The sequence below is a fragment of the Pipistrellus kuhlii genome, unplaced genomic scaffold (genome assembly GCF_014108245.1).
Source record: "Pipistrellus kuhlii isolate mPipKuh1 unplaced genomic scaffold, mPipKuh1.p scaffold_m20_p_90, whole genome shotgun sequence".
In the NCBI taxonomy this organism is placed as follows: domain Eukaryota; kingdom Metazoa; phylum Chordata; class Mammalia; order Chiroptera; family Vespertilionidae; genus Pipistrellus; species Pipistrellus kuhlii.
The window spans coordinates 369702-396652 of NW_023425596.1; the positions used below are offsets into that span (position 1 = coordinate 369702).

A 26951-nucleotide genomic window follows, 5' to 3' on the forward strand; every position below is an offset into this window, starting at 1 on the left:
CAGCCGCACCTGCCAGGCTAGGACTCATTAGCTTAAAAAAACAGTTATTTGTATAGGCAGATGCATAGAGAAAGAATAGTGTTGAGACATGGGTCGACCAGATGTCCTGGCCCCGACTCAGTCTCTGGCAGTGGATAGAGTGATTGGGTGACCAGTTGTCTGTGCAGATGAGATGAGTGGTTGAAGACAAGGGGCTGGGGGCGGGGGTGGAGCCTCAGAGCAAATAAATGTTGCCAGAATTTTTTTTAAAAAAATAGTGTTGAACAGAGGCTGGGGGGTGGGGCAGGGTGGAGAGTTATTGTTTAATGGATAGTTTCAGTTTGGGATGGTGAACAATTCCTGCAGATGGAGGGTGGTGATGGTTGCACAACAATATGAATCCATTTAATGAACTATATACCTAAAATGGTTAAATAGTAAATTTTCTTACGTATATTTTATACAGGAAGAAATTGTCTACTCTTAAATATTTTTGCAAAAGCATCAAATTAAGTATGTGAAAGCAAGAAATAATGACATGTATTAGAGGTCATATGAAAGTCACAGAACAGAACAACCACCTGAAGGCTCCACTGACAGGAACCATTTGTGAGACCGGTTTTATGATACTTCTTTTCTTTTTCTTTTCTCTTTTTAATATAGATTCTATTGATTTCAGAGAGGAAGGTAGAAGGAGAGAGTGATAGAAACATCAATGATGAGAAAGAACCATCGAACAGCCGCCTCCCGCACACCCCACACTACGGATGGAGCTAGCAATCCAGGCAAGTGCCCTGACTGGGAATCGAAACACGACCTTCCATTCATAGGTTAACGCACAACCACTGAGCCATGCCAGCTGGGCATATGTTACTTGCTTTTCTGCTGCTACCAGTAAGATGCCTTGAAAGTGTTGTTTGAGCCTCCTGCCTACCACGTTATTCTTACAACAATCCTATGCTCTAGGCACTGTGAATCCCTCCGTTTCACTGGTGAGGGAATGAAGGCATGAAGACAGTAATCATTTGCTCGGGGTTTCACAGCTCCTAAGTGGCAGTGTCATTTGGCCCCAGGAATTCCTTCCCTGCCCTGTGCCTCTGCCCTCAGTGTCCACTCTCCCAGAGCTGGAACCGCCCTGAGGGCTGCATGCACTTGCATCCGGCCACCGGGTGGGGTTGGGCGGGTAGCTCACTGCGAGGCTCTTGGCCTCAGGTGCTGGAACGCAGTCTGCACTCTGCTCCTCAGGGCACAGGCGCAGTGGGTGTGTTCACAGGGAGTGTGTTCAGGGTCACATAAAGCAGCCATTGGGGTTAGTGACAGCCTTGGCCAGAATCTAACGTCGTTTTCCTTCTTCCCCCGTGTGCCTTCCCAAGACTCAGCCCTTCCCGAGGAGGAGGAGGACAGAATGGCCAAGTTCAAGGTGAGTTGGGCTTGTCATCTCATTTCTCAAAGATTAGACACAGGCTGTTTCTTTTTCTTGGAAGGATTAAAGAGAAAAGTAGGCATTCAGGCCCTTTTATGTGCCAGAGGTTTTTTGTACCTCAGATTCTCATACCCCTGAGCAGACGTCTCACTGAATTGCTGTGAGATCCCAGAACTGCTTTCAGTGCCGCCCTCTGCCCGAGTCTGGTTATGCACCGAGGTCATCTATGTTCGGGGCCGTAGGAGGCGGTGACCTTCCAGGACGTGGCTGTGGTCTTCACGGAGGAGGAGCTGGGGCTGCTGGACGCTGCCCAGAGGAAGCTGTACCGGGACGTGACGCTGGAGAACTTCCGGAACCTGGTCTCCGTGGGTGAGGACGGGCCCTGTGATGGACCTGAGCCCCCTGTGCTGTGTGTGTCCTTGATGGGTGGGGCTTTGGAGCCCTGTGGCTGGTTGCCAGTTTTCTTTTCTTTTTTTAAGGTTTTTAATATATATATATATATATATATATATATATATATATATATATATTTATTTATTTATTTATTTATTATTATTTTTTTTTTAGCCGAAACCAGTTAGGCTCAGTGGATAGAGTGTCGGCCTGCAGACTGAAAGGCCCAGGGTTCGATTCCGGTCAAGGGCATGTACACTGGTTGCGGGCACATCCCCAGTGGGGGGTGTGCAGGAGGCAGCTGATCTATGTTTCTCTCTCATCGATGTTTCTAACTTTCTATCCCTCTAACTTCCTCTCTGTAAAAAAATCAATAAAATATATTAAAAAACAAAAAACAAATATATATATATATATATATATATATATATATATATATTTAATTGATTTAAGAGAGGAAGGGAGAGGGAGAGAGAAATAGAAACATCAAACATCAATGATGAGAGAGAACCATCGACTGGCTGCCTCCCCCACACCCCACACTGGCAAGTGCCCTGACTGGGAATCGAACCACGACCTCCCGGTTCATAGGTCAATGCTAAACCCCCAAGCCACGCCAGCCGGGCATACATTTTTACAACAATCCTATGCTCTAGGCACTGTGAATCCCTCCGTTTCACTGGTGAGGGAATGAAGGCATGAAGACAGTAATCATTTGCTCGGGGTTTCACAGCTCCTAAGTGGCAGTGTCATTTGGCCCCAGGAATTCCTTCCCTGCCCTGTGCCTCTGCCCTCAGTGTCCACTCTCCCAGAGCTGGAACCGCCCTGAGGGCTGCATGCACTTACATCCGGCCACCGGGTGGGGTTGGGCGGGTGGCTCACTGAGAGGCTCTTGGCCTCTGCACTCTGCTCCTCAGGGCACAGGCGCAGTGGGTGTGTTCACAGGGAGTGTGTGCGGGGTCACATAAAGCAGCCATTGGGGTTAGTGACAGCCTTGGCCAGAATCTAACGTCGTTTTCCTTCTTCCCCCATGTGCCTTCCCAAGACTCAGCCCTTCCCGAGGAGGAGGAGGACAGAATGGCCAAGTTCAAGGTGAGTTGGGCTTACCTGTGTAGGTTTTAAATTTTCATCTTATTTTTCAAAGATTGGACACATCCTGTTTCTTTCTCCTGGAAGGATTAAAGAGAAAAGTAGGTATTCAGGGCCTTTTTATGTGTCAGATCATCACTACTTTTTATTTTAGTGTAGGTTAATTTCTACCAGAGAGAGAGAGGAACATTGATGTGAGAGAGGAACATCGACGGGTTTCCTCCATACCTGCCCTGACCAGGAATTGAACCCACAACCTAGGTATGTGCCCTGACTGAAAATAGAACCCTCAACCTTTTGGTGTGTGGGATGATACTCTAAGCAGCTGAGCCTCCTGGCCACGACTCATCTGTGATTTTATTACAAAGAAACAGGATTATAAAACTTCAGAAAACTGTTAAGTTCACACCAGTGATTCTTAATCAGGGGCAATTTTGCCTCCAGTGAACACCTGGACACATTTGGTGTCATCACTGAGGACTGCTACTGGTGTCTCGTGTGCAGAAGGTAAGGATTCTGCTAACATCCTACACACAGGACAGCCCCACAGTGAAGAGTGACCTGGCCACATACGTCAGTGAGGGATGAAAGATCATGCTGTGCTCAAGGCTATATAAGACTAATAATGAAATGTGGGTGGAAGTATTTATAAAGCATGCTGTAAAGAAACAAAACTTAACTCTCCAATAGAAATTTTACAATGATAACGTAAAAAATCCCAATCAGTCTGAGCAAAGAAAATTAACAGGCAGGTACTAAAGAAAAAGTAAAGCTGACCCGTAAATATATGAAAATATGATGCACTTATTATTATATAAGTGCAAATAACCAACATACATTGTATTTACTGATCAGATTACCAATGATTTTAACACATTTGTTGGCCCGGACCATATAGCTCAGTTGGTTAGAGCATCGTCCTGATACACCAAGGTTGTGGGTTTGATTCCCGGTCAAGGCACGGACAGGAATCAACCAGGGGGTGCAGGGTGGGGGCCGAGGTAGAGCTGCCCCCTGGCCAGGAAGACCCTGGCTGAATCCGGGACCAAACACAGAGCGCTTCCTGCCTGCTGGAAACCCTCAACTCCGTGCCCCCAAGGCCTGGCCTCCCTGCGGGAATGGTCAAAAATGAGACTAGGGGTGTGTGTGGGGGGGAATGGTGTGGGGAGGCAGTAGGGGGTCAAAACACATATGTAACCCCTTAACGAAGGAAGGAAGGAAGGAAGGAAGGAAGGAAGGAAGGAAGGAAGGAAGGAAGGAAGGAAGGAAGGAAGGAAGGAAAAGAGAGAGAGGAAGGAAGAAAGAAAATAAAATGAGTTTCAGGGAGGTGCATTTATTGAAATCTTTAGAGCTCAGGGAGAAAATCCTGGAGCAAAGTGGAAGATCCTTGGAAGTCTGTCTGTGGTTTGGAAACAGTTGGATAAAGAAGGGAAAAGGTTTGGTTTGTCCTGGAAGGCAGCAGCCAGACGAACAACATTCCGTTCCCGAAGGAGAATAAGCAAACCCAGAGGTTTTTTGTACCTCAGATTCTCATACCCCTGAGCAGACGTCTCACTGAATCGCTGTGAGATCCCAGAACTGCTTTCAGTGCCGTCCTCTGCCCGAGACTGGTTATGCACCGAGGTCATCTGTGTTCGGGGCCGTAGGAGGCGGTGACCTTCCAGGACGTGGCTGTGGTCTTCACGGAGGAGGAGCTGGGGCTGCTGGACGCTGCCCAGAGGAAGCTGTACCGGGACGTGACGCTGGAGAACTTCCGGAACCTGGTCTCCGTGGGTGAGGACGGGCCCTGTGATGGACCTGACCCTCTGTGCTGTGTGTGTCCTTGATGGGTGGGGCTTTGGAGCCCTGTGGCTGGTTGCCAGTTTTCTTTTTTTAATATATTTTTTTTAATATATTTTTATTGATTTCAGAGAGGGAGAGGAAGAGAGAGATAGAAACATCAGTGATGAGAGAGAATCATTGATCGGCTGCCTCCTGCACACCCACACTGGCCATTAGGCCCACAACCTGGGCATGTGCCCTTACCCGGAATCAAACCCAGGACCCTTCAGGCCTCAGGCCAATGGTCTGTCCACTGAGTCAAACCGGTTAGAGCAGGGTTATGATTTTACTTTATTTTATTTATTTTTTTAATATATTTATTGATTTTTCAGAGAGAGGAAGAGAGAGGGATAGAGAGCTACAAACATCGATGAAAGAGAACCAGAAACACCGATGAGAGAGAATCATCGATCAGCTGCCTCCTGCACACCCCCTACTGGGGATGTGCCCGCAACCAAGGTACATGCCCTTGACTGGAATTGAACCCGGGACCTTTCAATCCGCAGGCCGATGCTCTATCCACTGAGCCAAACCGGTCCCGGCTAGGTTTATGATTTTAAAGGTAACAAAACACTCACACTTCTAAGGAGCCAAATTAATATTAGAAGATTAATTCAAGCTAGGAGTCACACCATACCAATTGGAAACAGCCTGGGTTTAAACTCTGCCCTGCTTCTATTTAAAAAACAATTTCTTATTGATTTCAGAGAGGAAGGGAGAGGGAGAGAGAGCTAGAAATATCACACATCAATGATGAGAGGGAATCATTGATCGGCTGCCTCCTGAACGCCCCCTACTGGGAATAGAGCCCACAACCCGGGCCTGTTCTCTTGACCAGAATTGAGTCTGGGACCCTTCAGTCCGCAGACCGATGGTTCTGTCCACTGAGCCACACCGGCCAGGGCTGTCCTGCTTCTTGTCACCCCCGCCAATAGACACTGATTTGAGTCAGAGTCTGTGGAATACCGCAGCGGTCTGTGTCCCTCTCACTCTTCGATTTTGCTCTTTTTTCAATGAATTCTCCCAAGGGATTTTATGAGTGTTTGTCAGATCTTGTTGGTCCTCTGCTCAAAACCTCTATTAGCTTCTTATCTGATTCAAAGTAAAATCCAGGTACGTAAAGTGGCTTATAGTGTGCTCCACATGGCTCTGCCCCCTGCCCCCATCCCTCTATAAACGTGACCTGTCACTTTCCCCTTTGGGCTCTTTGCTGTGCCACGCATGCCTCCACCTTGTCCCCCTCTTTTTGTTCTTCCTGTCAGGAGCACTGTTTCCTCTGCCATTCTCCCAGCTCCTCCCTTACCTCTCAAAGGGCTTTTCTCCAATGTTAGCCTCATATGAGAGGCCTCCATGACCCCTCTGTGCATAATACCTTCTTCCTCTACTCCCTTCCCTTACCCTGTCTTAGTTGATATCTAAGCACTTACCATATTAACATATATTTTTATTTATCTTACGTTATTCCATTGGAATACAATCTTAGGAGCAGAGAAATTCTGTTTTCTTTATTGCTTTATCCTCACTATATAGAACAGAGTTGGAAGAGGGCAGGTGTGCTATAAATATTTTTCAAATATATGAATGAGTTATTGATGGTTACGTAGACCATTTTCCATTAGTCTCTGAGACCCGTAAAGGGTGGTAATAAAAAACGTGTGCCCTGGCCGGGGCGGCTCCCGGTTGGAGTGTCGTCCCATGCGCGGAAGGGTCACAGGTTCTGTTCCCGGCCAGGGAACATACCCAGCTTGCGGTTCCAACCACAGGAGGCAACTAATCAATGCTTCTCTTTCACATCAATGTTCTTCTCTTTCTCTCCCTAAAAAAAGTAAACAAAAGCACATCCTCAATGAGGACTTTTTAAAAAACTGTGATGAAGACATAGTCTAGAACACTTTTTCCCCCTTGACGAATGTCTAATTTTATTAGGTGCTTTTGGATATAGATAGAAAAGCTTAGCTTTTCATTGGTAACCAACTTGATTATCGTTTTCCCCCTGTGGTTTTTCTGCAGCCTCTAGTAGCGCCTCATACTGTCTTGGTTAAGAACTGCTCTTTCGAATGAAGATTCTTTTTTCTTTTTTTTAATTCATACTGTTTTGTTTTCTTTTTAATATATTTTATTGAATTTTTACAGAGAGGAAGGGAGAGGGATAGAGAACCAGAAACATTGATGATAGAAACATCGACCAGCTGCCTCCTGCACACCCCCACCGGGGATGTGCCCGCAACCAATGTACATGCCCTTGACCGGAATTGAACCTGGGACCTTTCAGTCCCCAGGCCGACGCTCTATCCACTGAGCCAAACTGGTTTCAACTCAAATGAAGATTCTTAATAGCTATTTTATATAGAGGTGCCTTTACTGCTTCCAAAGCACCTCTGGTATTTTCCTATTTTGTTAATGTTCCTCAAAAGCAACTAAGTTCATTTCACGTTCACTACCTCCCGCCTTCAGCTTAAAAACCGTTGGTGTGGTCCATGTGGAACATGTATCTCTACCCATCATTTTGAGAGTCTACTTTCACGGACATTATTCCCAGGGCTCTAAATGTTGACTTCTGCTTGATAAAGGAAATATTTTGCACACACCGAAAGGAAATACGTACAAAAACCAAAGAAGCCAACAGTCCAGAGGCCCCACGGCCACTTTTATCCTTGATGATTCTAGAGACGGAGGAAGGGAAAGGGAGAGAGAAAAAAAATCCATGTGAGAGAGAAACATCAATTGGTTGCTTCTCAGTATGTGCCCCAACCAGGGATGGGACCATCCACCTGGGTATGTGCCCTCACACAGAATTGAACCCGAGTCCCTTTGTGCACAGGACGCTGCTCTGATCACTGAGCAACACTGGCCTGGGCGAGAGAGTGATGTATATTCCTGTATCACCCCACTCCTATTGTCCTTCTGAAGGCTGTTTCCCAGCAGGGGGTGAAGGACATTCTCTGCTTACATTCTGAACTTCAGACACGTGGATGTATAAGGCTTTTTTCCCCCAAACGTGTCTTTCCAACCAGCTCAGTGTATCAAAGGCTCCGAACATTGGAGTAAACTTCCAATAAAATAATTCAAAGCACAGGTTTTCAACATTGCCTGCTAATGTATCTGGAGGAGTTTCCCTAGACATTCTGAGCATTTTGGTCCGATGTGCCTATAGCAGGCAGAAGAGGAGGCTTTGAGTAAGGTGCAGCTTCATCGTTGAAGTCTTTTTTTTTTTCTTTTTTCCAAAACATTTGTAAAAAACTATATTTGTTGTGCTCTGTATAAACCTTTTTTTTGTTTTTTAACATATTTTATTGATTTTTTACAGAGGAGGAGAGAGGGATAGAGAACTAGAAGCATCAATGAGAGAGAAACATCGACCAGCTGCCTCCTGCACACCCCCTACCGGGGATGTGCCCGCAACCAAGGTACATGCCCTTGACCGGAATCGAACCTGGGACCTTTCAGTCTGCAGACCACTGAGCCAAACCGGTTTCGGCTGTATAAACCTTTTATACTAAATAAATATCAAACTATATTCTTCTCAAAGATGTTGCTAGTATTTCTGAGGCCTCTTCCGTAAGTAGTATGCACAGTGAAACCATTTTGCAAAAGCAGTGACTTACGGAGCCAACCCTAATGCTTTGTTAAAGCTTTTCTCTGTTTTTAGCTAAAAATCATAGGGTTCTTCCTGCTTTTGTGTAAAGTTTATTCAGGGTAAAATATGGACACCTTTAAAAAAACAGAAATGATGTAGAAATTCAAAATCCTTTTGATTCAATTTTTTTATGTTTCATAAAAAAGAAGGTGTGAGGGGCAGGGGGAATAATGCAAGACCCAGAATTTGGAGTGGTTGGTGTGTCTCCCTTCTTTTTACTTTTTGATTGGCTGTCTATGTGCCAGTGGCGATGTAGCTGAACTGTTTATGCTGCCACCACTGCCTCTATCCATGTGATGCTGCAGGGACCACACCTGCAGCCGCCTGGGACTGCATAAAACTTCCTACTCCAGCCCTGACCGGTTTGGCTCAGTGGATGGAGCATTGGCCTGCGGACTGAAGGATCCCAGGTTCCATTCCAGTCAAGGGCATGTATTTTTGTTGCAGGCACATTCCCAGGTGGGGAGTGTGCAAGAGGCAGCTGAATTGATGTTTCTTGTCGATGTTTCTAACTCCCTATCCCTCTCCTTTTCTCTCTATAAAAAATCAAATATACACACACACACACACACACACACACACACACACACACACACACATATATATATATATATATATATATATATATATATATATATGCCTTCCTACTCGTGCGAGATTGATCACAGCAGCAGGCCGAGCAGATAAGGCCTGTTCTTGAGCCATAGAGCCTTGCTCAAGAACCCTGCTTCCCTGCTTGCTGAGGACTAGAAGTTGTAGGTGGATTTGTCGAGGAAGTATTTTTCTTGCTCTGCAGCCCCAAATGTATAACCTGAGGCTCACTTTTGAAACCTAGTACAATTCCTAAATGTGTCTTGTTAGTGAGTAGTGATTGGGAGCCTGGTGGACCATCTCTGGGTTCCCAGAGTCATGTAAATCAGAGAACATGATGCACGATAATAAAAATGTGGCTTTCTCCTGGTTCCGTAAAGCCTCGGGGTGTTGGCCTACGTTTATATATAACCTTGGCATTTCTGAACAAAAGCATCCACATGCCCACCTCAAAATTCTCTTTATTCTTTTAGGAGACAAGAGTCTAAGTAACGTGGAGGTTATTCGAGAAATTGGATTAAGGAACCTGCCACATGAAGAATTTTTCTACTCAAAAATCTGGCAACAGGTTACCAAGGGTTTAACCAGATGTCAAGACTCCACAGCAAACATTCAAGGAACTGGCTCTCCGTTGGAAAAACAAAGTGATGCGCCCCATAAATATGAGGGATCCGGTAAAGGCTTCAATCAGAGTTCGCATCTTCAGGTTCACCACAGAATCCACAGTGGAACAAAACGCTACAAAGGAGAGATGTGCAAAAAAAGTTTTATTCAGGACTCTTGTCCTCAAATTAATAAGATGGCCGATGCGGGAGAGAAGCCCTATAAATGTGAAAAATGTGAAAATGCCTTCCATCGGTTTTCAAGTCTTCAAGCCCATCAGAGAGTCCACAGAAGAGAGAAACCGTATAAATATGACACATCATGTAAGAGTTTTAGTCAGAGGTCATATCTTCATCATCACCAGAGAGTTCTTACAGGAGAAAATCCACACAGATTTGAGGAGTGTGGGAGAAATGTTAAGCAAAACTCACATTGTCAAACTTCTCTGCTAACACACACATCAGAGAAACCATATAAATGTGAGGAGTGTGGGGAGGGCTTCAGTCAGAGGGCATATCTTCAAGCCCATCAGAGAGTTCACGTGGGAAAGAAACCTTACAAATGCGAAGAGTGTGGGAAGGATTTCCATTGGCTTTCGCGACTGCAGGCTCATCAGCTAATGCACACGGGTGAGAAACCATACAAATGCGATGCGTGTGGCAAGGGTTTTCGTTGTAGCTCACACCTTAATGCTCATTGTAGAATCCACACAGGAGAGAAACCCTATAAATGTGAGGAGTGTGGGAAAGGCTTCATTGCACGCTCACAGCTTCAAGTCCATCAGAGAGTCCACACTGGAGAGAAACCCTACAAATGTGAGAGGTGTGGGAAGGTCTTTGGTCAGGCCTCAAATCTCCTAGACCATCAAAAAGGCCACAGCGGTGAGAAACCACATCAGTGTAATGCCTGTGGGAAAGGCTTCCGTCGGAGTGCAGAACTGAAGGCTCACTGCAGAATCCACACGGGAGAAAAACCCTTTAAATGTGAGGAGTGTGGGAAGGGCTTCAGTCAGCTCTCAAATCTTCGAGACCATCAAAGATGCCACACTGGAGAAAAACCACACAAGTGCAGTACGTGTGGGAAGGTGTTCATTCGGAGGTCAGAACTGAAGGTTCACTGTAGAATCCACACAGGAGAGAAACCCTATAAATGTGAGGAATGTGGGAAGGCCTTCATTCAGTCCTCAACTCTTCAATTGCACAATAAAAGAGCCCACACGGGAGAGAAACCGTATCGGTGTGCGGAGTGTGGGAAGGGCTTCATTGTGGGGACTCAGCTTCATCTCCATCAGAGGGTCCACACTGGAGAGAAACCATATAAATGTGAGGAGTGCGGTAAGTTCTTTACTAGGAGCTCAAACCTTCAAGCCCATCAGAGAGACCACTCTGGAGAAAAGCCGTACAAATGTGAGGAGTGTGGGAAGGGCTTTAATGGCGTGTCACACCTTCATATCCATCAGAGGGTCCACACTGGAGAGAAGCCATATAAATGTGAGAGGTGTGGCAAGTTCTTTGGTAGGAGCTCATACCTGCACGCCCATCAGAGAGTCCACACTGGAGAAAAGCCGTACAAGTGTGAGGAGTGTGGGAAGGGCTTCAGTTGGAGCACAAGTCTTAAAGCTCATCAGCGAGTTCATGCTGCTGATGAGGGTGATAAAGACTTTCCCTCATCAGAGAACACATACAGGAAAGGAGCTCGGTAAAATTACATGTTTTCATACCTCAGAATGGGTGATAAAACAGTCCAGTGATCATCCCTGTTATAGAAAAAACTTTCGTTTGAAAGAGTCAGCACTTCAGCCAGAGCTCAACATGTCACAGTGGTTGGGTGACCAAAGCAGAGAAGCCTCATGAGAGTGGAGACATACCGGTAAGGACTTCGTGCAGAACCTTGACAGTTAGCAGATATTACACAGAAGAGAGGCATAGAAAGGATGCTCTGATCTGAAGTTAACTAACCGCTAAGATGAAATGCTAGAAACTGCCAAAACTGGTTTGGCTCAGTGGTAGAGCGTCGGTCTGCGGACTGAAAGGTCCCAGGTTCGATTCCGATCAAGGGCATGTACCTTGGTTGCAGGCACATCCCCGGTAGGGGGTGTGCAAGAGACAGCTGGTCGATGTTTCTCTCATCAACGTTTCTAGCTCTCTCCCTCTCTGTAAAATATCAATAAAATATATATATATTTTTTAAATGCTAGAAACTCCTTTAGCATGGGTGGGGAACGTCTGGCCTGTGGGTTGGATAAGGCCCACAAAATCATTTGGTCTGGCCCTGTTTGACCAAACATAGGCTAATTTTTAAGTTGATAATTTATATGGTTCATGAGCGATGTTATAAATGTTCAAATGGCCCTTGGCAGAAAAAAAGGTTCCCCACCCCTGCCGAAGAATGTAAGTGTGAAGAGGGTAGCAACTGCCGAAACCGGCTTGGCTCAGTGGTAGAGCGTCGGTCTGCGGACTGAAAGGTCCCGGGTTCGCCTGCGTTCAGGTTGAAGGGGGGGAAGGAGCAATGCAGCCAATTCGGGTACCAGAGTGTTATGTCCGTCATCGCAGTGGACTCGGAGAGGCTCCTGTGTCCCTTCACCCAGACGACAGCAAAGTGGGAGAAGGGAACTGAAGGCTACGCAAGGGACTGAGGTGCCAACATGGAGTCATCTGAAGAAATTAAAGACTGAGTGGAAGCTACTTCTTTAATCATGTTCCTGCTCATGCTAGCATCTGTTAGCTTCCAGTCTTCTGCCAAGTCTTGTGCAGCAAATCCAAGGACTCTGAGTAAATCTACACCAGCAACAAAAGAGACTCATGTAGTAGCTAAAAATATTAATATGTCCATAATTCTGATTTCTCATTTTGTTGTTTTGCACTGGCATTGTTGTTATTATTTAATAGCCAGAGTTTTGCTCTTGACATTCAAGTTTTGAAAATAACATGTTATTTATATGTTAGTTTAGTTTTTGCATTGGCAAAAAAATTTTTTTTTTAAATCTGAAGACCAGAATAAACTGGTGAATATAATGGAATCAGGGGCAAAGAAAGGAAGTGGATTGATAATTATCAGGGGGAAAGGGATCTGGGTGTGCAGAAAGAGACTTGATTAAAATCATATAACCTATAGATGAGGACAATGGCGAGGGGGGCGGGGGAGATAAGGGCAGAGGGTGTGGTAGGAACCTGGTGGAAGGGAGCTATGGGGGTGGGGGGAGGAGAAACAAGTGTAATCTGAGCAATAAAGATTTATTTAAAAAAAAAAAAAAAGGTCCCGGGTTCGATTCCGGTCAATGGCATGTACCTTGGTTGCGAGAATATCCCCAGTAGGGAGTGTGCAAGAGGCAGCTGATCGATGATTCTCTCTCATCGATGTTTCTAACTCTATTCCTCTCTCTTCCTCTCTGTAAAAAATCAATAAAATATATTAAAAAAAAAAAAAAAAAAAGAGGGTAGCAACTTTGTTGACTGCCAAATCTACGCTGCCTTTTTAGTGCTTAACACATTGTGGGTGTTCAGTAATTTTTCCCATTGATTTTCTAGAGAGAGTGTTAGGAAAGGAAGGAGAGAGAGAGAGAGATTGATGTGAGAGAGACGTGTCAATTGGTTGCCTCCCACACATGGAACCTGCAATCCAGGTACATGCCTTTGACCAAGAATCAAACCCAAGCCAAAACCGGTTTGGCTCAGTGGCTAGAGTGTCGATCTGCAGACTGAAAGGTCCCAGGTTTGATTCCGGTCAAGGGCATGTACATTGGTTGCGGGCACATCCCTGGTAAGGGGTGTGCAGGAGGCAGCTGGTTGATGTTTCTCATCAATGTTTCTAGCTCTCTATCCCTCTCCCTTCCACTCTGTTAAAAAAAGAAAGAAAGAAAAACCCGAGACCCTTCAGTTCTAAGGCTGGCGCTCAAACCACTGAACAACACTGGTCAGGGCCAGTAATTGTTAAATGCATAAAAGAGAACAGCCATATTTGAAATTTCTATTCAGTTCATCTATAAATATTTATATAAGTTTGTACTTAAAAGAGGAATTCTGCAAGGTTTGGAGGACATTTAAATTAGACACATGGGCACATTGACCAATCTGCAGTTCCTGTGAACTAGTGTTTATCAAACTGAGGGTTGCAAACTATTAGTAGGTCCAGAAATCCTTTCAGCTGATATGACCAGCACTTTTGTATGCTAACAATTGAAATTTGCATGCATATTATAATTTGAAGTAAAAATCTCAAGGTTAGGGAGGAACCAAGATGGCGGCATAGACAATCACCTGTACTTACTGCCTCACACAACCACATCAAAACTCCAAGTAAAAGACAGAATGCTATCATCCAGAACCATGGGAAGGTTGGCGCAGTGGAACTTCTGTAACTAGAAGGAAAGAGAAAAGCAAATTGAGATGCGTAGGAGAGGCAGAAGTGCCGAGGTAGAGGTGTGTGTGGGGAAATGGGCTGGCAACTGGGAAAGCTGTTGTCTCTTTCAGTCAGGAGGGAGATACAAGCTCCCAATTGCTCTAAACTTCAGTTCCGGGTGAGTCTTATGGACCCAGACTCATACGGGGAGAAACTAGACTGTCTGGCATCGGGGCAGGAAGACAAGGGCAGCTTTCTCATAGAGGTGCTTGCAGCAATCATTGTTCCTGCACAGGGTCATGGGAAACAGATACCCAGGACCTCTCAGAGGCAGGGCTGACTAGCAACTATTGCCGTTTGCTCCACCCTGATGATTCCCTGAGACCCACCCCACCCAATTTACACCACCCAAGCTGTGAGCAGAGGTTTTTGTATATAAATGGACTGTTCTTTTGCAATCTAAATCCTAACTGCTTCTGCGTCAATGAGTGCCAAAACTTCTAAAAGAAGGACTAAGATTGGAGAGCAGTCTGCATTGCTTCACAGCTGGGCCTCATCTGGGCACTTCTAAACCCCAAACAGAGAGGAGGAATCTGCAGATCTCTCTGTAGCTCCTACTGGGTGGCCTCAGGCAGTGGCTGACTTCACCTCCTTTTAGATCCAACAGCCAGTGTACCCAGTGGTCAGGGAGAGATCATCCAGATTACAATTCTTTTTTTTTAAATATATTTTATTGATTTTGTACAGAGAGGAAGGGAGAGAGACAGAGAGTTAGAAACATCGATGAGAGAGTCATCGATCAGCTGCCTCCTGCACACCCCCCACTGGGGATATGCTCGCAACCAAGGTACATGCCCTTGACCAGAATCAAACCTGGGACCCTTCAGTCCCCAAGCCGACGCTCTATTCATTGAGCCAAACCGGTCTTGGCCCAGATTACAATTCTTCACAATGAAGCAATTAAGAGGTAGACTCAATGAGCACCGAAGCCCCACTGAAGCAAGTCATGCCCCATAAGGGCGTCTCCAGCACAGCAGTTCTCCCATTATAAACACAGCTAGTTCTCACAACCAATTGGCCAGGTGGTTTATTCCTCTCAGTGATACCAACAACAATTAAGGTTTAACTACAACAAGACTGTGCCCACAGCCCACAAAGGAGTGCACCAAGAGTGTCCACCTCAGGTAATTAGGGAGGCTGAGCACTGGGCCCTATAGGACACCCAGCACAAAAAGCCACTTTATCAACACAGGGAAGCAGCCAAAATGCAGAGACTGAAACATGTCACAAAGGAAAGAAATGGAGGAAAGCAAACAACTGGATATAGAGTTCAAAACCATAGTTTTAAGGTTATTCAAGAATCTTCTAGAAACCTCTGAGAAATTTAGTAAGACCCTCGAGGATATGAAAAAGGACCAACTAGAAATTAAGCATTCACTGACTGAATTAAAGAATAATATACAGAGATCCAACAGTAGACTAGAGGATCCCATGAATCTAGTCAAAGATTTGAAATACAGAGAAGCAAAAAATACCCAACCAGGAAAGTAAAAAGAATCCAAAAATATGAAATAGTGTAAGGAGCTTCTGGGACAACTTCAAGCCTACCAACATCCAAATTATGGGGGTGCCAGAAGAGAGAGGACAAGACATTGAAAACCTATTTGAAGAAATAATGACCAAAAACTTTCCCCACCTGCTGAAAGAAATAGACTTACAAGTCCAAGAAGCACAGAGAACCCCAAACAAGAGGAATCCAAAGAGGACCACACCAAGACACACCATAATTAAAGTGCCAAGGGCAAAAGTCAAAGAGAATATTAAAAGCAGCAAGAGAAAAATAGTTACCTACAAAGGAGTACACATAGAACTATCAGCTAACTTCTCAATAGAAACTATGCAAGCCAGACAGGAATGGCAAAAAATATTCAAAGTGATGAATAACAAGAACTTACAACCAAGATTACAAGCAAAGCTATCATGTAGAATTGAAGGTCAGCTAAAGAGCTTCATAGATAAGAAAAAGCTAAAGGAGTTTATCACCATCAAACCAGTATTACATGAAATGCTGAAGGATATTCTTTTTTTAAAATATATTTTATTGATTTTTTACAGAGAGGAAGAGAAAGGGATAGAGAGTTAGAAACATTGATGAGAGAATCATCAATCAGCTGCCTCTTTCACACTCCCTACTGGGGATGTGCCTGCAACCAAGGTACATGCCCTTGATCGGAATCGAACCTGGGACCCTTCCATCTGCAGGCCGACACTCTATCCACTGAGCCAAACCGGTTTCGACTGAAGGATATTCTTTAAGAAGAGGAAGAAGAGGAAAAAAAAGGTAAAGGTAAAATTTATGAACAACAAAGTGACAAGAAATACATATCTATCAACGGGTGAATCTAAAAATCAAGTGAATAAAAAATCTGATGAACAGAATAAACTGATGAATATAATAAAGTTTGGGGCAGAGAAAGGAAATGGACTGATAATTCCCTCGGGGAAGAGGATTTTGGGGGGGGGGGCAGTAAAAGACTGGACAAAAATTGTATATCTATGGATTAGGACAGTTGGGGGATTAAGGGTATGGGGTGGGGTTGGAATCCGGTGGAGGGGAGTTGTGGAGGTGGGGGCGGTTGAGGAGCAATTGTAATAATCTGAACAATACAGATTTTTTTAAAAATCTCAAGTTTATAGTTTTATGACTTGACAAAGGTGTACACCTGAGTAATCTCCAAGGCCATTCCTATATAATAAAAGCATAGTATGCAAATCGAATGAATGGTGGAATGACAGGTTGTTATGTGCCCTGATCATCAGGGGACAGATGCTCAATGCAGGAGCTGCCCCCTGGTGGTCAGAGCGCTGCTCAGCCAGAAGCCGGGCTCACAGCTGGCGAGTGCAGGCTGGTGATCACAGGCTGGCGAGGGCAGTGGCAGTGGCAGGAGCCTCCCGCATCACTGCAGGCGGGTTGTAAGGAGCGAGAGCCCCAGACTGCAAGAGGGATGTCAGAAGCCGGCAGAGGGCCTGGACTGCGAGACAGCTCAGGCTGGGCTGAGGGACCCCTGGCCCCCAGTGCAGGAATCTCACTTGTGCCCTGGACCTCTATTGTATACAATATTTATATAAAACCAGAATATTTTCAGTCAATCTGATCTCCAATGGCAACAAGTATGATTTTTGTGCCATAGATTAGTTAGGTCTGTCCTTGAGCTTCATATAGGTTCAATATGTACTCTTTTGTCTCAATTCTTTTGATCAAATATATGACCATCTCAATCGATTCAGAGAAAATCTTTGACAAAATTAAACATTCCTTCATGATAAATCCTCAGTGAGATAAAAGGCATCTATGAAAATCTAATAAGCTACCATTCTTTTTTTAAATTAAGAAATAATTTATATGCAGTAAAGTGGAATGTTTGATGTGTCATTTTGTGTTTTGGTATCATTTTGTGTTATTATCATACCAGAGGCCTAACGCATGAAGTTCGTGCAAGGGGCTGGGCCCTCACAGCCCTTTTCAGCCCCAGCTTTGTCTGGAAGGATTATTTCCACCACAGCCAAGACATTTAACAATTCCACCACACCACACCCCAAAATTCCTTTGTACTCTTGCAGTCAACCCCTCTTCCCATCACACCCAACCTCCACTTACTTAGCAACCACTGCCTTGTTTTCTGTTTGTGTAGATTACCTTTTCTAGAATGCCATATATATGGAATCATACTCCGTTTAACCTTTGAAGTCTGGCTTCTTTCACTTTACAATGCTTCTGAGATTCATCAGTCTTGATATATGTATCAGTAGTCATTCTTTTTCTTGCTGAGTGGTATTCTGTTTATGGGCATACCATTCTTTGTTGATCTATGTATGACTTCCAGGACATTTGGGTTTCTAGTTTTTTGTGTTTATGAAGAAAGCAGCTATAAATATTCACATATAAATATGTTTGTGTAACAATGTAAATTTTATTTGTTGGTTGTAGGTAAGATTAGGTTTAACTTTATGAAAAAACTGACAAACTTTTCTAAAATGGACATAGCAGCCATAGCTGGTTTGTCTCAGTAGATATGAAATAAGACATTAAGAATATACATCTCAAGTAAAGAATATTGTTTGAATTCAAACACCCTTTCCTTTCTCCCCCCCCCCCCCCCCCCCCCCCCCCCCCCCTTGTATCTGATTAAACCACAGGGTACTTACCTCAGCTTCCAGGTGGAGACCTGGAGGCTAAGGCAATTTTCCTTTGCCTAGGGGCCAGGACCACAGGAGATTGATTCCCACTGACTCAATAGCTTCAGGGATAGAAACTGTAGATAATCTTTAGAGTCTAACCGCTGAGCTCTGCTTCTGCCGCATTCCAATGTCCAGCAGAATGTGACTGGGAACCGACCCTGCGGGCTGTCCCCAGTCTTTAGAATTTAGTCTTTAGGATTTAGGAACAAAAGGAAAATTCTTGCGGTTTAAACCTTTAAAAGGGACTGCCTACCCCTGAAACGGGGCAGTCGTCTGGAGTCCACCTGCGTGTGGTGCTCTTGTGGCTGTCCTGGCCAGTTCAATAAATCCTTGCTTGCTTTTTTAAATTAATTAACCACTCTCCGGCGGTCTTATTTTGAACCCAGAGTTCGACCCCACAACAGATGGAGCGTTGGCCTGTGGACTAAAGAGTCCCAGGTCGATTCCAATCAAGGGCACCGGCTCGGGTTGCAGGCTCGATTCCCCAGTGGGCAGGCAAGGGCTGATCAATGATTCCCCATGCAGGCGAGGGCTGATCAATGATTCCCTCTCAATAGTTTCTATCTCTTTCCTTCTCCTTTTCTCTCTGAAATTAATAAGATGTTAAAAAATAAAATGGACATAACATTTTGCATTCCCACCATCAGTGCATATCAGAGTTTTATTTTTAGCATTTCAATTGCTTTATTATGGTTTTTTATTTTTATTTTTTAGCTGCATCCAGCATGGCTTGAGAGTGAACAAGATCTGAGTAGAGGCAACTGGGGATTGAAAAAAAGGAAAGAGACAGACACAGAGACATTAAGTAAAGCTGGGACCAGGAGGGACACTGTTCTTGGATGGAGGAGAGACAGTGACCCAGAGCTAGTATAGTGTGCTTATTCTATACAGTTTGACACCATGGAAATTATGTTAAAGTCATGCTTTAAAGATTAAGCTTCAATTCTTCATTCTTGTGGCTTCTTATAATTGTCAGGCCTGGCTGAGCCTGGATAATTGTGTCCGCCCCTGGGACCTGGCTGAACTTAGATAATGGCACCCACCCCCTGGTGCCTGAGCTAAAGGTCAGGACTGACAACATTCCTGCCTTTGGCCAGGTATGTTTCCAGGATATGGCTTTGCTGACATTGCTGGACTGGGCCAATGATCTTTGCTTAGATGCTTTCCCAGGCATTGTCTACAGTTTATAGTGCTGTCTAATTTTGGTCTTGTTATATTTTTTCTAGTTGCTATGATGAGCATTTTTATATGTGAATGTTTGCTGTTCATATACTCTATTTTCTTTTGTGGGTTCTTTTCTTGCTCTTTTTTGTTGTTAATCCTCACATGAGGATAATTTTCCATTGATTTTTAGAGAGAGTGGAAAAGAGAGAGAGGGAGAGAGAAAAATATCTATGTCAGAGAGACATATTGATCAGCTGCCTCTCCCATGGGGCGTGGATTGAACCTGCAACCCAGGTATGTGCCCTTGACTGGGAATTGAATCCATGACCCTTTGGTCCAAGAGCTAATGCTCTAACCACTGAGCAATCTGCCAGGGCTTCTTTATTTGTACGTATTTGATTTCCCATATATCCTATTTCCTTTTGTGAATTATTTTCTTGGTCTTGATTTTTTACAGTTTTTTTTTGTATGTCCTGCCTTTAAGGACTCCTTTAAGTTCTTTCATCAGTAACTTGTAGTTTTGAGCATATAGATTCCACACATATTTTATGAGATTTATACTTAAGTTCTCCATGTTTTCTGGTGTCAAATTAAACAGTACTTATTTTTCAAATTTTATTTTCCAATTGTTCATTGGTAGTATATAGAAATTCAGTGGACTGTTTTATGTTGACCTTGTATCCCACATTCTTGTCAAACTTGCATATTAGTTAAAGTAACTGTTGTGTAGATGCCTTGGATCTTTCTGTATGGACAATTTTTTGTTAATTCTCACATGAGGATATTTTTTCCATTGATTTTTAGAGAGGGTGGAAAGGAGAGAGGGAGAGAGAAAAATATCTACTGTATGTCAGAGAGACATATTGATCAGATAGATGCCTTTGGAGCTACATTGGCCAGGCATCCAGGTCTTCTTATAAACAAACTTACATTTGAAAGAGACCACATTTGCAAAGTTGACCCAAAGCAATTATGATAGCTTCCTGGAAGGTAATGTGGGGCCAGATAATGTTAATTCAGCCAGCAAAAGGAGCCAGAAGAATCAATGGAGATTCAGGAAGTCTCTTGGAATATCTTAGTAGTTAAATGAAATCATAGACTATTGTTTTATTTGTTGAATTTCTCTGGAGTATTTTCCTGTATTATTGGCCCACCTGCAGACAGAGCTTCCCTTGAAGGGACCACCTTGAGATGTCAGTAGCCTAATACAACATGTGTCTCTCTCACATCGATGTTTCTCTCTGTGTGTCTCTCCCCCTCCCTTCCACTCTCTAAAAACCAATGTGTGAGGATTAACAACAACAATGAAAAGGTCATAATTCCTTAATACGTTCTCTAATGGAACTTGGTGGGTGTTTACAAATTTAATAGGAATTGGCAGATTCCCTGAGGTCTATTTAACATGGCCAAAGGTAAGGGCATTGGATTTGAGTTTTTAAACTGTTTCCTCTCTTGCCGAAACTGGTTTGGCTCAGTGGATAGAGCGTCGGCCTGTGGACTGAAAGGTCCCGGGTTCGATTCCAGTCAAGGGCATGTACCTTGGTTGCGGGCACATCCCCAGTAGGGGGTGTGCAAGAGGCAGCTGATTGATGATTCTCTCTCATCGATGTTTCTGACTCTCTATCCCTCTCTGTGAAAAATCAATAAAATATATTAAATAAATAAATAAATAAATAAACAAACAAACTGTTTCCTCTCAACACTGCTGACACCAAATGTGTGTGTGTGGAGAGGGGAGGGGATTCCCACACCACTTCCCCAACTCTCCACCTCCGCCGGGATGTCCAGAGATTCGGTTCAGTTTTGACACTAACTACCCAGAGTTAGCCTTAGTCCCTGCCTCCACTTTATTTTTTATTTATTTTTTTATTTTTATTTTTTTAAATAAGTTTTTATTGTTCATATTATTACAAATGTTCCTTTCCCCCCTCCCCCACCATTGCTCTCCTCCACCAGGTTCCCACCCCACCCTCTGCCCTTTTCCCTCTCCCCATTGTCCTCATCCATAGGTGCACAGTTTATGTTCAGTCTCTTCCCACATCCCCCTCTCCCCTTTTCCCCAAGAATCGTCAGTTCACTCCCCTTCCATACCTCTGATTCTATTATATTCAACAGTTAATATTGTTCATCAGATTTTTTTAATTTCCTTGGTTTTTAGATTCACTTGTTGATAGTTACTTATTTGTTGTTCATAATTTTTATCTTTGTTTACTTTCTCTTCTGAAAGAACCCCCTTCAGCAATTCATATAATTCTGGTTTGGTGGTGATGAACTCCTTTAGCTTTTTTTTTATTAGTGAAGCTCTTTATCTGACCTTCGATTCTGAGTGATAGCTTTGCTGGGTAGATTATTTTTGGCTGTAGGTTCTTGCTATTCATCACCTTGAATATTTCTTGCCATTCCCTTCTGGCCTGCATGGTTTCTGTTGAGAAGTCAGCTGACAATCGTATAGGTGCTCCTTTATAGGTTACTACCTTCTTTGCTCTTGCTTCTTTTAATATTCTCTCTTTGTCTTTTGCTCTTGGAATTTTAATAATGATGTGTCTCGGTGTGGTCCTCTTTGGATTCCTTTTGTTTGGAGTTCTGTGCGCTTCCTGGACTTGTAAGTCTAATTCTTTGACCAGGTGGGGGAAGTTTTCTGTCACTATTTCTTTCAGTATGTTTTCGATATCTTGCTCTCTCTCATCTTCTGGGACCCCCATAATTCTGATGTTGGTTCGCTTGAAGTTGTCCCAGAGGTTTCTTACATTATCTTCAATTTTCTGGATTCTCTTGCCTTCTAGCTTCTGTGGAGGAGTGTCTTCTGGCTCTTTATGTTCCAAATCTTTGACTTGATTCTTGCAATCTTCCCTTCTGTTTTTAGGACTCTGTAAAATATTTTTATTTCAGACAATGTATTCTTTATTTCTTGTTGATCGCTTATAATTTCTTGTTGACTCCTTATTAATTCTAGTTGATCTCTTTTCATATCCTCATAGGCCTTATCCATCTTTTCTAGGAAATTCTTGAAAAACCTTATAAGCGTAGATTTGAACTCTATATCTAGACGCTTTTTGTCCTCCATTTCTTTCGTTTGTGATCTATTTTGTTGTCGCATTTCTCAGTTACAGATGGCACAGGGTTTCAGGGTGGAGCCTGCAGCTTTGGCTTCCGTCAGCCCCGCCCTATGCGGGTCCTTCAGTGCTCGCTGGCGGTGCCTCTGAGAGAAAGGTGCCCTCGATTTTCGCCTGCTGCCAAACAGTCTATGCTCTCCCACAATGAGCCCGGTATTGGGGTTCAGTTCAGTTGGAAGTGGAGTTGGAGGTGGCGTTCAGAGCAGTCTGGAGCCCCAGTCTCCTTCCCGTCAGGGCAATCCTGCAGCACAGCCGACCTTCCCTTCTCTGCACTCAATGTGCGCGCCTCCGGGACCTCCTTTCGCCTCTCCCCGGGGTTCCGCCTTACAGCCCAGCTCCCTATGGCTGAGCCTGAGTCCCCGGGGTCTGGCCTAAAACTGGGGTTCAGAGCAGTCGGGGGCCCAGCACAGTCAGAGTTTTATCTCCTTTCTGCTAGGGAACGCCCGCCAGGCACTCGGCCTCCCTCCTCTCCGGCTCTGTCCTCTCCGTGTGCAGTGTCTCCGTACCTTGGCTTTTCCAGCTCCTCCGCACCTCCTTCTGGTTTTCTCCTTGCTTCTCACTGTAGAATTTCCAGTCAGTCAACCTTCCTGTAGTTCTGGGCAATGTCCGTTTTATAGTTTAGTTGTATTTTATTGAAATTGTTGTGTGTGGCTGCGGCTAGGTGTTCACCTGGGTGCAGCCATCTTGGATCTCTCCACTTTATTTTTATTTTTTTTATTTTAAAATATATATATATTTTATTGATTTTTTTCAGAGAGGAAGGAAGGGGGATAGAGAGCTAGAAATATCAATCGGCTGCATCCTGCACAACTCCTACTGGAGATGTGCCCGCAACCAAGATACATGCCCTTGAACAGAATCGAACCTGGGACCTCACAGTCTGCAGGCTGACACTCTATCCACTGATCCAAACTGGTTTTAGCTACATATGAATATTTTTAGCTTTAGTAGCTTTCCCTTAAAAAATGTTCCAAAGTAGCTCAGCCAGCATGGCACAGTGGTTGAGCTTTGACCTATGAACCAGGAGTTCACAGTTCAATTCGACATCAGAGAACGTGCCTGGGTTGCAGGCTTGATCCTCAGTGTGGGGTGTTCAGGAGGCAGCCAGTCAATGATTCTCTCTCATCATTGATGTTTCTATATCTCCCTCCTTTCCTCTCTGAAATCAATAATTTTAAAAAAATATTCCAAAGTAGTCCTGGCTGGTTTGGCTCAGTGGATAGAGCATCAGCCCGCGGAATAAAAGGTCCCGGGTTTGATTCCAGTCAAGGGCATACGCTCCAGTTTCAGGCTTGATCTCCAGTGGGAGGTATGCAGGAGGCAGCCAATCAATGATTCCCTCTCATCATTGATGTTTCTATCTCTCCCTTCCTATCTGAAATAAATAAAAATATATTTTAAAAATAAATAAATAAAATAAAATAAAATGGTTGTACCAACTTATACTACAAAGAACAGTATCTACACTGATAAAAGAGAAACATACAAATTGACTATTCCTCTGCTACACCCACCAGCCAATCAGGAGTGTGTATGCAAATTAACACAACAAATATGTTGGTTAATTTGCATATGTAGGTGAGGAGCGAAGACTGAAGGCAGTCTTGAAGGAAGCCAAGCACCGCAGAAGTGAGCAAAGTGGTGGAGAAGGGAGGGAGGCAGCAGAGAAGGGAGTGAAGCCCTATTCTTGCAGGAATCTTCCTGCAATGGGTCTCTAGTTGTCAATATAAGAAACATTCAAACCTGTGGAAAAAATTTTGTGAATTTATTTGAGCCAAAATATCAGTAAATGCCAGGAAGCAAAATCTCAGATTGAGATAATGCTCCAGAGAATAGCATTTTTGTACTTTATTTTATGCATTACAATAAAAATATGAGTCCTACATGAGTTACATGAAATCCATTGTTGCTAGATTGGGGAGGCAGGAGAAAGCAAGGCAGAAACTTCTGGGATTGGATAAAAGTGAAATGATAGATACATACTTCTTTTACATAGGTGGGTACAGGATAATTAACAATTAACAATGAACTCAATAACAATGAGGGAATCTGTGGTTTTTGAGGAGGAGCCCATGCTTTGAGGGGTCTGGAAAAAAAGGAAAACAACTTTGACATTCAATGATATGTTATTCTAGATGCAAAAAGACAATAGACAGGCTCCATTAGGGTAAAGATTGACCTTTGTCAGGGAAGATGCTGGCCCAGGACATGACTACAAAAGTGTTCATTTCAGACCATCCTTTGTGGTTACTTTTGGTCTCTGAGTTTGCAAGTGCCCCAGGCAGGCTTCTCTGAGCTTGTCAGATTAGCACGTGGTCCCTTTTAATCCACAGCATGACGTCTTGGCATTTAAAAAAAAATTATATATATATTTCTTTATTGATTTCAGAGAGGAAGGGGAAAGGAGGGACAGAAACATCAACAATGAGAGAGAATCATTGATTGGCTGCCTCCTATACACCCCCTACTGAGGATGGAGCTTGCAACCAAGGCATGTGCCCTTGGCCAGAAATTAACCTGGGACCCTTCAGTCCGCAGGACAATGCTCTGTCCTCTGAACCAAGCTGGCCAGGGCTACAGTCTTGGCATTTTGCTAAGTTTTTTTTTTTTTAATTGTTGTTGTTTTGTCTTTTAAGTTCCTTTTAGCTTTTCTTGTGAGAATGTAGTGATATCTCAAGTTAATTTATTTTATTATTTTTTAAATATATATTTTATTGATTTTTTACAGAGAGGAAGGGAGAGAGATAGAGAGATAGAAACGTCGATGAGAGAGAAATATAGACCAGCTGCCTCTTGCACACCCCCTACCGGGGATGTGCCCACATGCCCTTGACTGGAATCAAACTTGGGACCTTTCAGTCTGCTCTACCACTAAGCCAAACCGGCTTCGGCATAATTTAATCAATTTAATTAATTATGACCAATAGAATTTAATATCCTTACTTGTGATTCCTGATTGTAGCATTATAACCTACCAAACCACTGGTACCACCACGTCAAGAATAAGAGAGGTTAATACCTTCTTTGCACATCATTGCCTCTCCGAAACCATTCTACTGCCGGGAACTGAAACCTAACATTGTCACTGGTAATAAAATGTAAAAACAGCTAGTCAGGCTTGATGGCTCTGAATGGTCAGAGCTATTAACTCATTGACTCTTAAGTTGAGTCACTGGTAGTAAATTGTAGAAAGACCTAGCCAACCTTGATGGCTCTGAATGGTCAGAGCTATTAACTCATTGTGGTTGAGGCAACTTTAATTTGTTAATCATATGTAAATTCTTGTTGATTTTCTGTTGTTGGAACTTCCTGCCTAAGAGATGTCTTTGTCTCAGAATCTCAATAAAAGGAATGATAAAAGGCCAGAGCGGGGTTAGTCTTCCCACTAGAGGTGAACTTCCCTCCTGGCCCCCATTTTCCCAAATTAACTCTTTTCCAGTCTCTTCATTTTAGTGAAGCTTTGGCTTCTGTCAAAAGAAACCGGACCCTGAGTGGGCCCTGACCATGCGGGTCGTGTTAAAGGATTCCACATTCGACCTCGCCCATTCTTCAAACACCCAGCTTTAATTCTCATACAGTTAAGATTATACTCAGGGTTACCCTCCTTTTACCTTCTCCCTACTGCCCCTACTACAATACATTGGACATTTCCTAGTTTGAGATTAATTTTTAATTTCGTGGCTCTGTAATCATTGAAGGCATTTAGACTTCAGGAAGTCATGCCTATCGAAACATTCCTGCTGGTGGGTTCAGGAAAGGGAAACACGAGGCCTCAGTGTAGTTTTCCACGTTACCACCTTGAGGGCGACAGGGCGAACTTAGTTCTCACGACTTTCCCGGTCCCGGTGGTCCATCTCCATAGAGTACCGAGCACTTCCGCTTGAGGCGAGTGGCTTTCTGGGTAATGTAGTCCACTGGTCCCGCAGAGACGCGGGCACTTCCGCATAGGCACCGCTCGGCCAGAGGAATTCTGGGAAGTGTATTTCCAGCTTTGCGCTTCCTCTCTGGATGTCCAGGTTACCGGCTGCCTTCCCTGCACTGGCGGCAAGTCGGCTCCGTGTTCGCCCAGCCATCCGAACTTCTCCGGATCCTGGTACAACCCGGCCGGCCATCGCCCGAGGAGAAGGAGGTTGTATCGAAAGCGGGGGTGTCGGGGCTTGGGCGGCAGGCACTCCCCTCGGCGGAGCCCGTCTGCGCTGGGGCGGTTGGGTCTGGTTCTCCAGCGCTCTCCGCCTCCCCGGGCCGCGCACCTTCCACCCGCCCTGCTCTGCGGTCTCCCCAGGTAGAACTTGGGACGAAATACCTAAATTCCTGTCTCCGATGTCTTCCTGTGAAACTGGGATGACATTACTATCTTCTTTATTAGTACAGTGGTTTAAGTTTTCAACGGGAGTTTAAGTGAAAGTCTCCAGGCAGTTCTTAGCAGGTGGTGAGTGGTGGCTTCTTGTTGTCAGTACTTTTTAGCTCTCGGAGGTGCTCATTTTCCCGAAAACCATGGAGTCCGAGGGGTTTAGACTGTAAACTTTAGAGCTCCATCTGCGGTGCCCGAGGCGTTTCTCTC

The 26951-nt window shown here is 44.2% G+C and overlaps 2 protein-coding genes across 5 annotated transcripts in view; both read left to right on the plus strand.

Moving 5' to 3' along the window:
• The first annotated feature begins 763 nt into the window (after nucleotides 1-763).
• LOC123651930 (zinc finger protein 45-like) lies at nucleotides 764-11284 on the plus strand. Its single transcript, XM_045578181.1, has 5 exons — nucleotides 764-1399; nucleotides 1645-1771; nucleotides 2841-2887; nucleotides 4531-4657; nucleotides 9407-11284. Exons 1-5 carry the CDS (start codon nucleotides 1385-1387, stop codon nucleotides 11236-11238), a joined length of 2148 nt encoding a protein of 715 aa, XP_045434137.1. The 5' UTR covers nucleotides 764-1384; the 3' UTR covers nucleotides 11239-11284.
• A 15069-nt stretch (nucleotides 11285-26353) lies between these two features.
• Nucleotides 26354-26951, plus strand: part of LOC118713949 (zinc finger protein 234-like) — a 71136-nt gene continuing 70538 nt past the window's right edge. For 2 of the 4 annotated variants that reach the window (XM_045578182.1, XM_045578183.1), the window contains exon 1: nucleotides 26354-26431. In XM_045578182.1, the coding sequence (XP_045434138.1) occupies nucleotides 26399-26431 (33 nt within the window). In that variant the 5' untranslated portion in view covers nucleotides 26354-26398. Of the gene's footprint in view, nucleotides 26432-26501; nucleotides 26520-26656; nucleotides 26663-26951 lie in introns of those variants that run through there. The other 2 variants (XM_045578185.1, XM_045578184.1) reach the window with 2 other exon arrangements.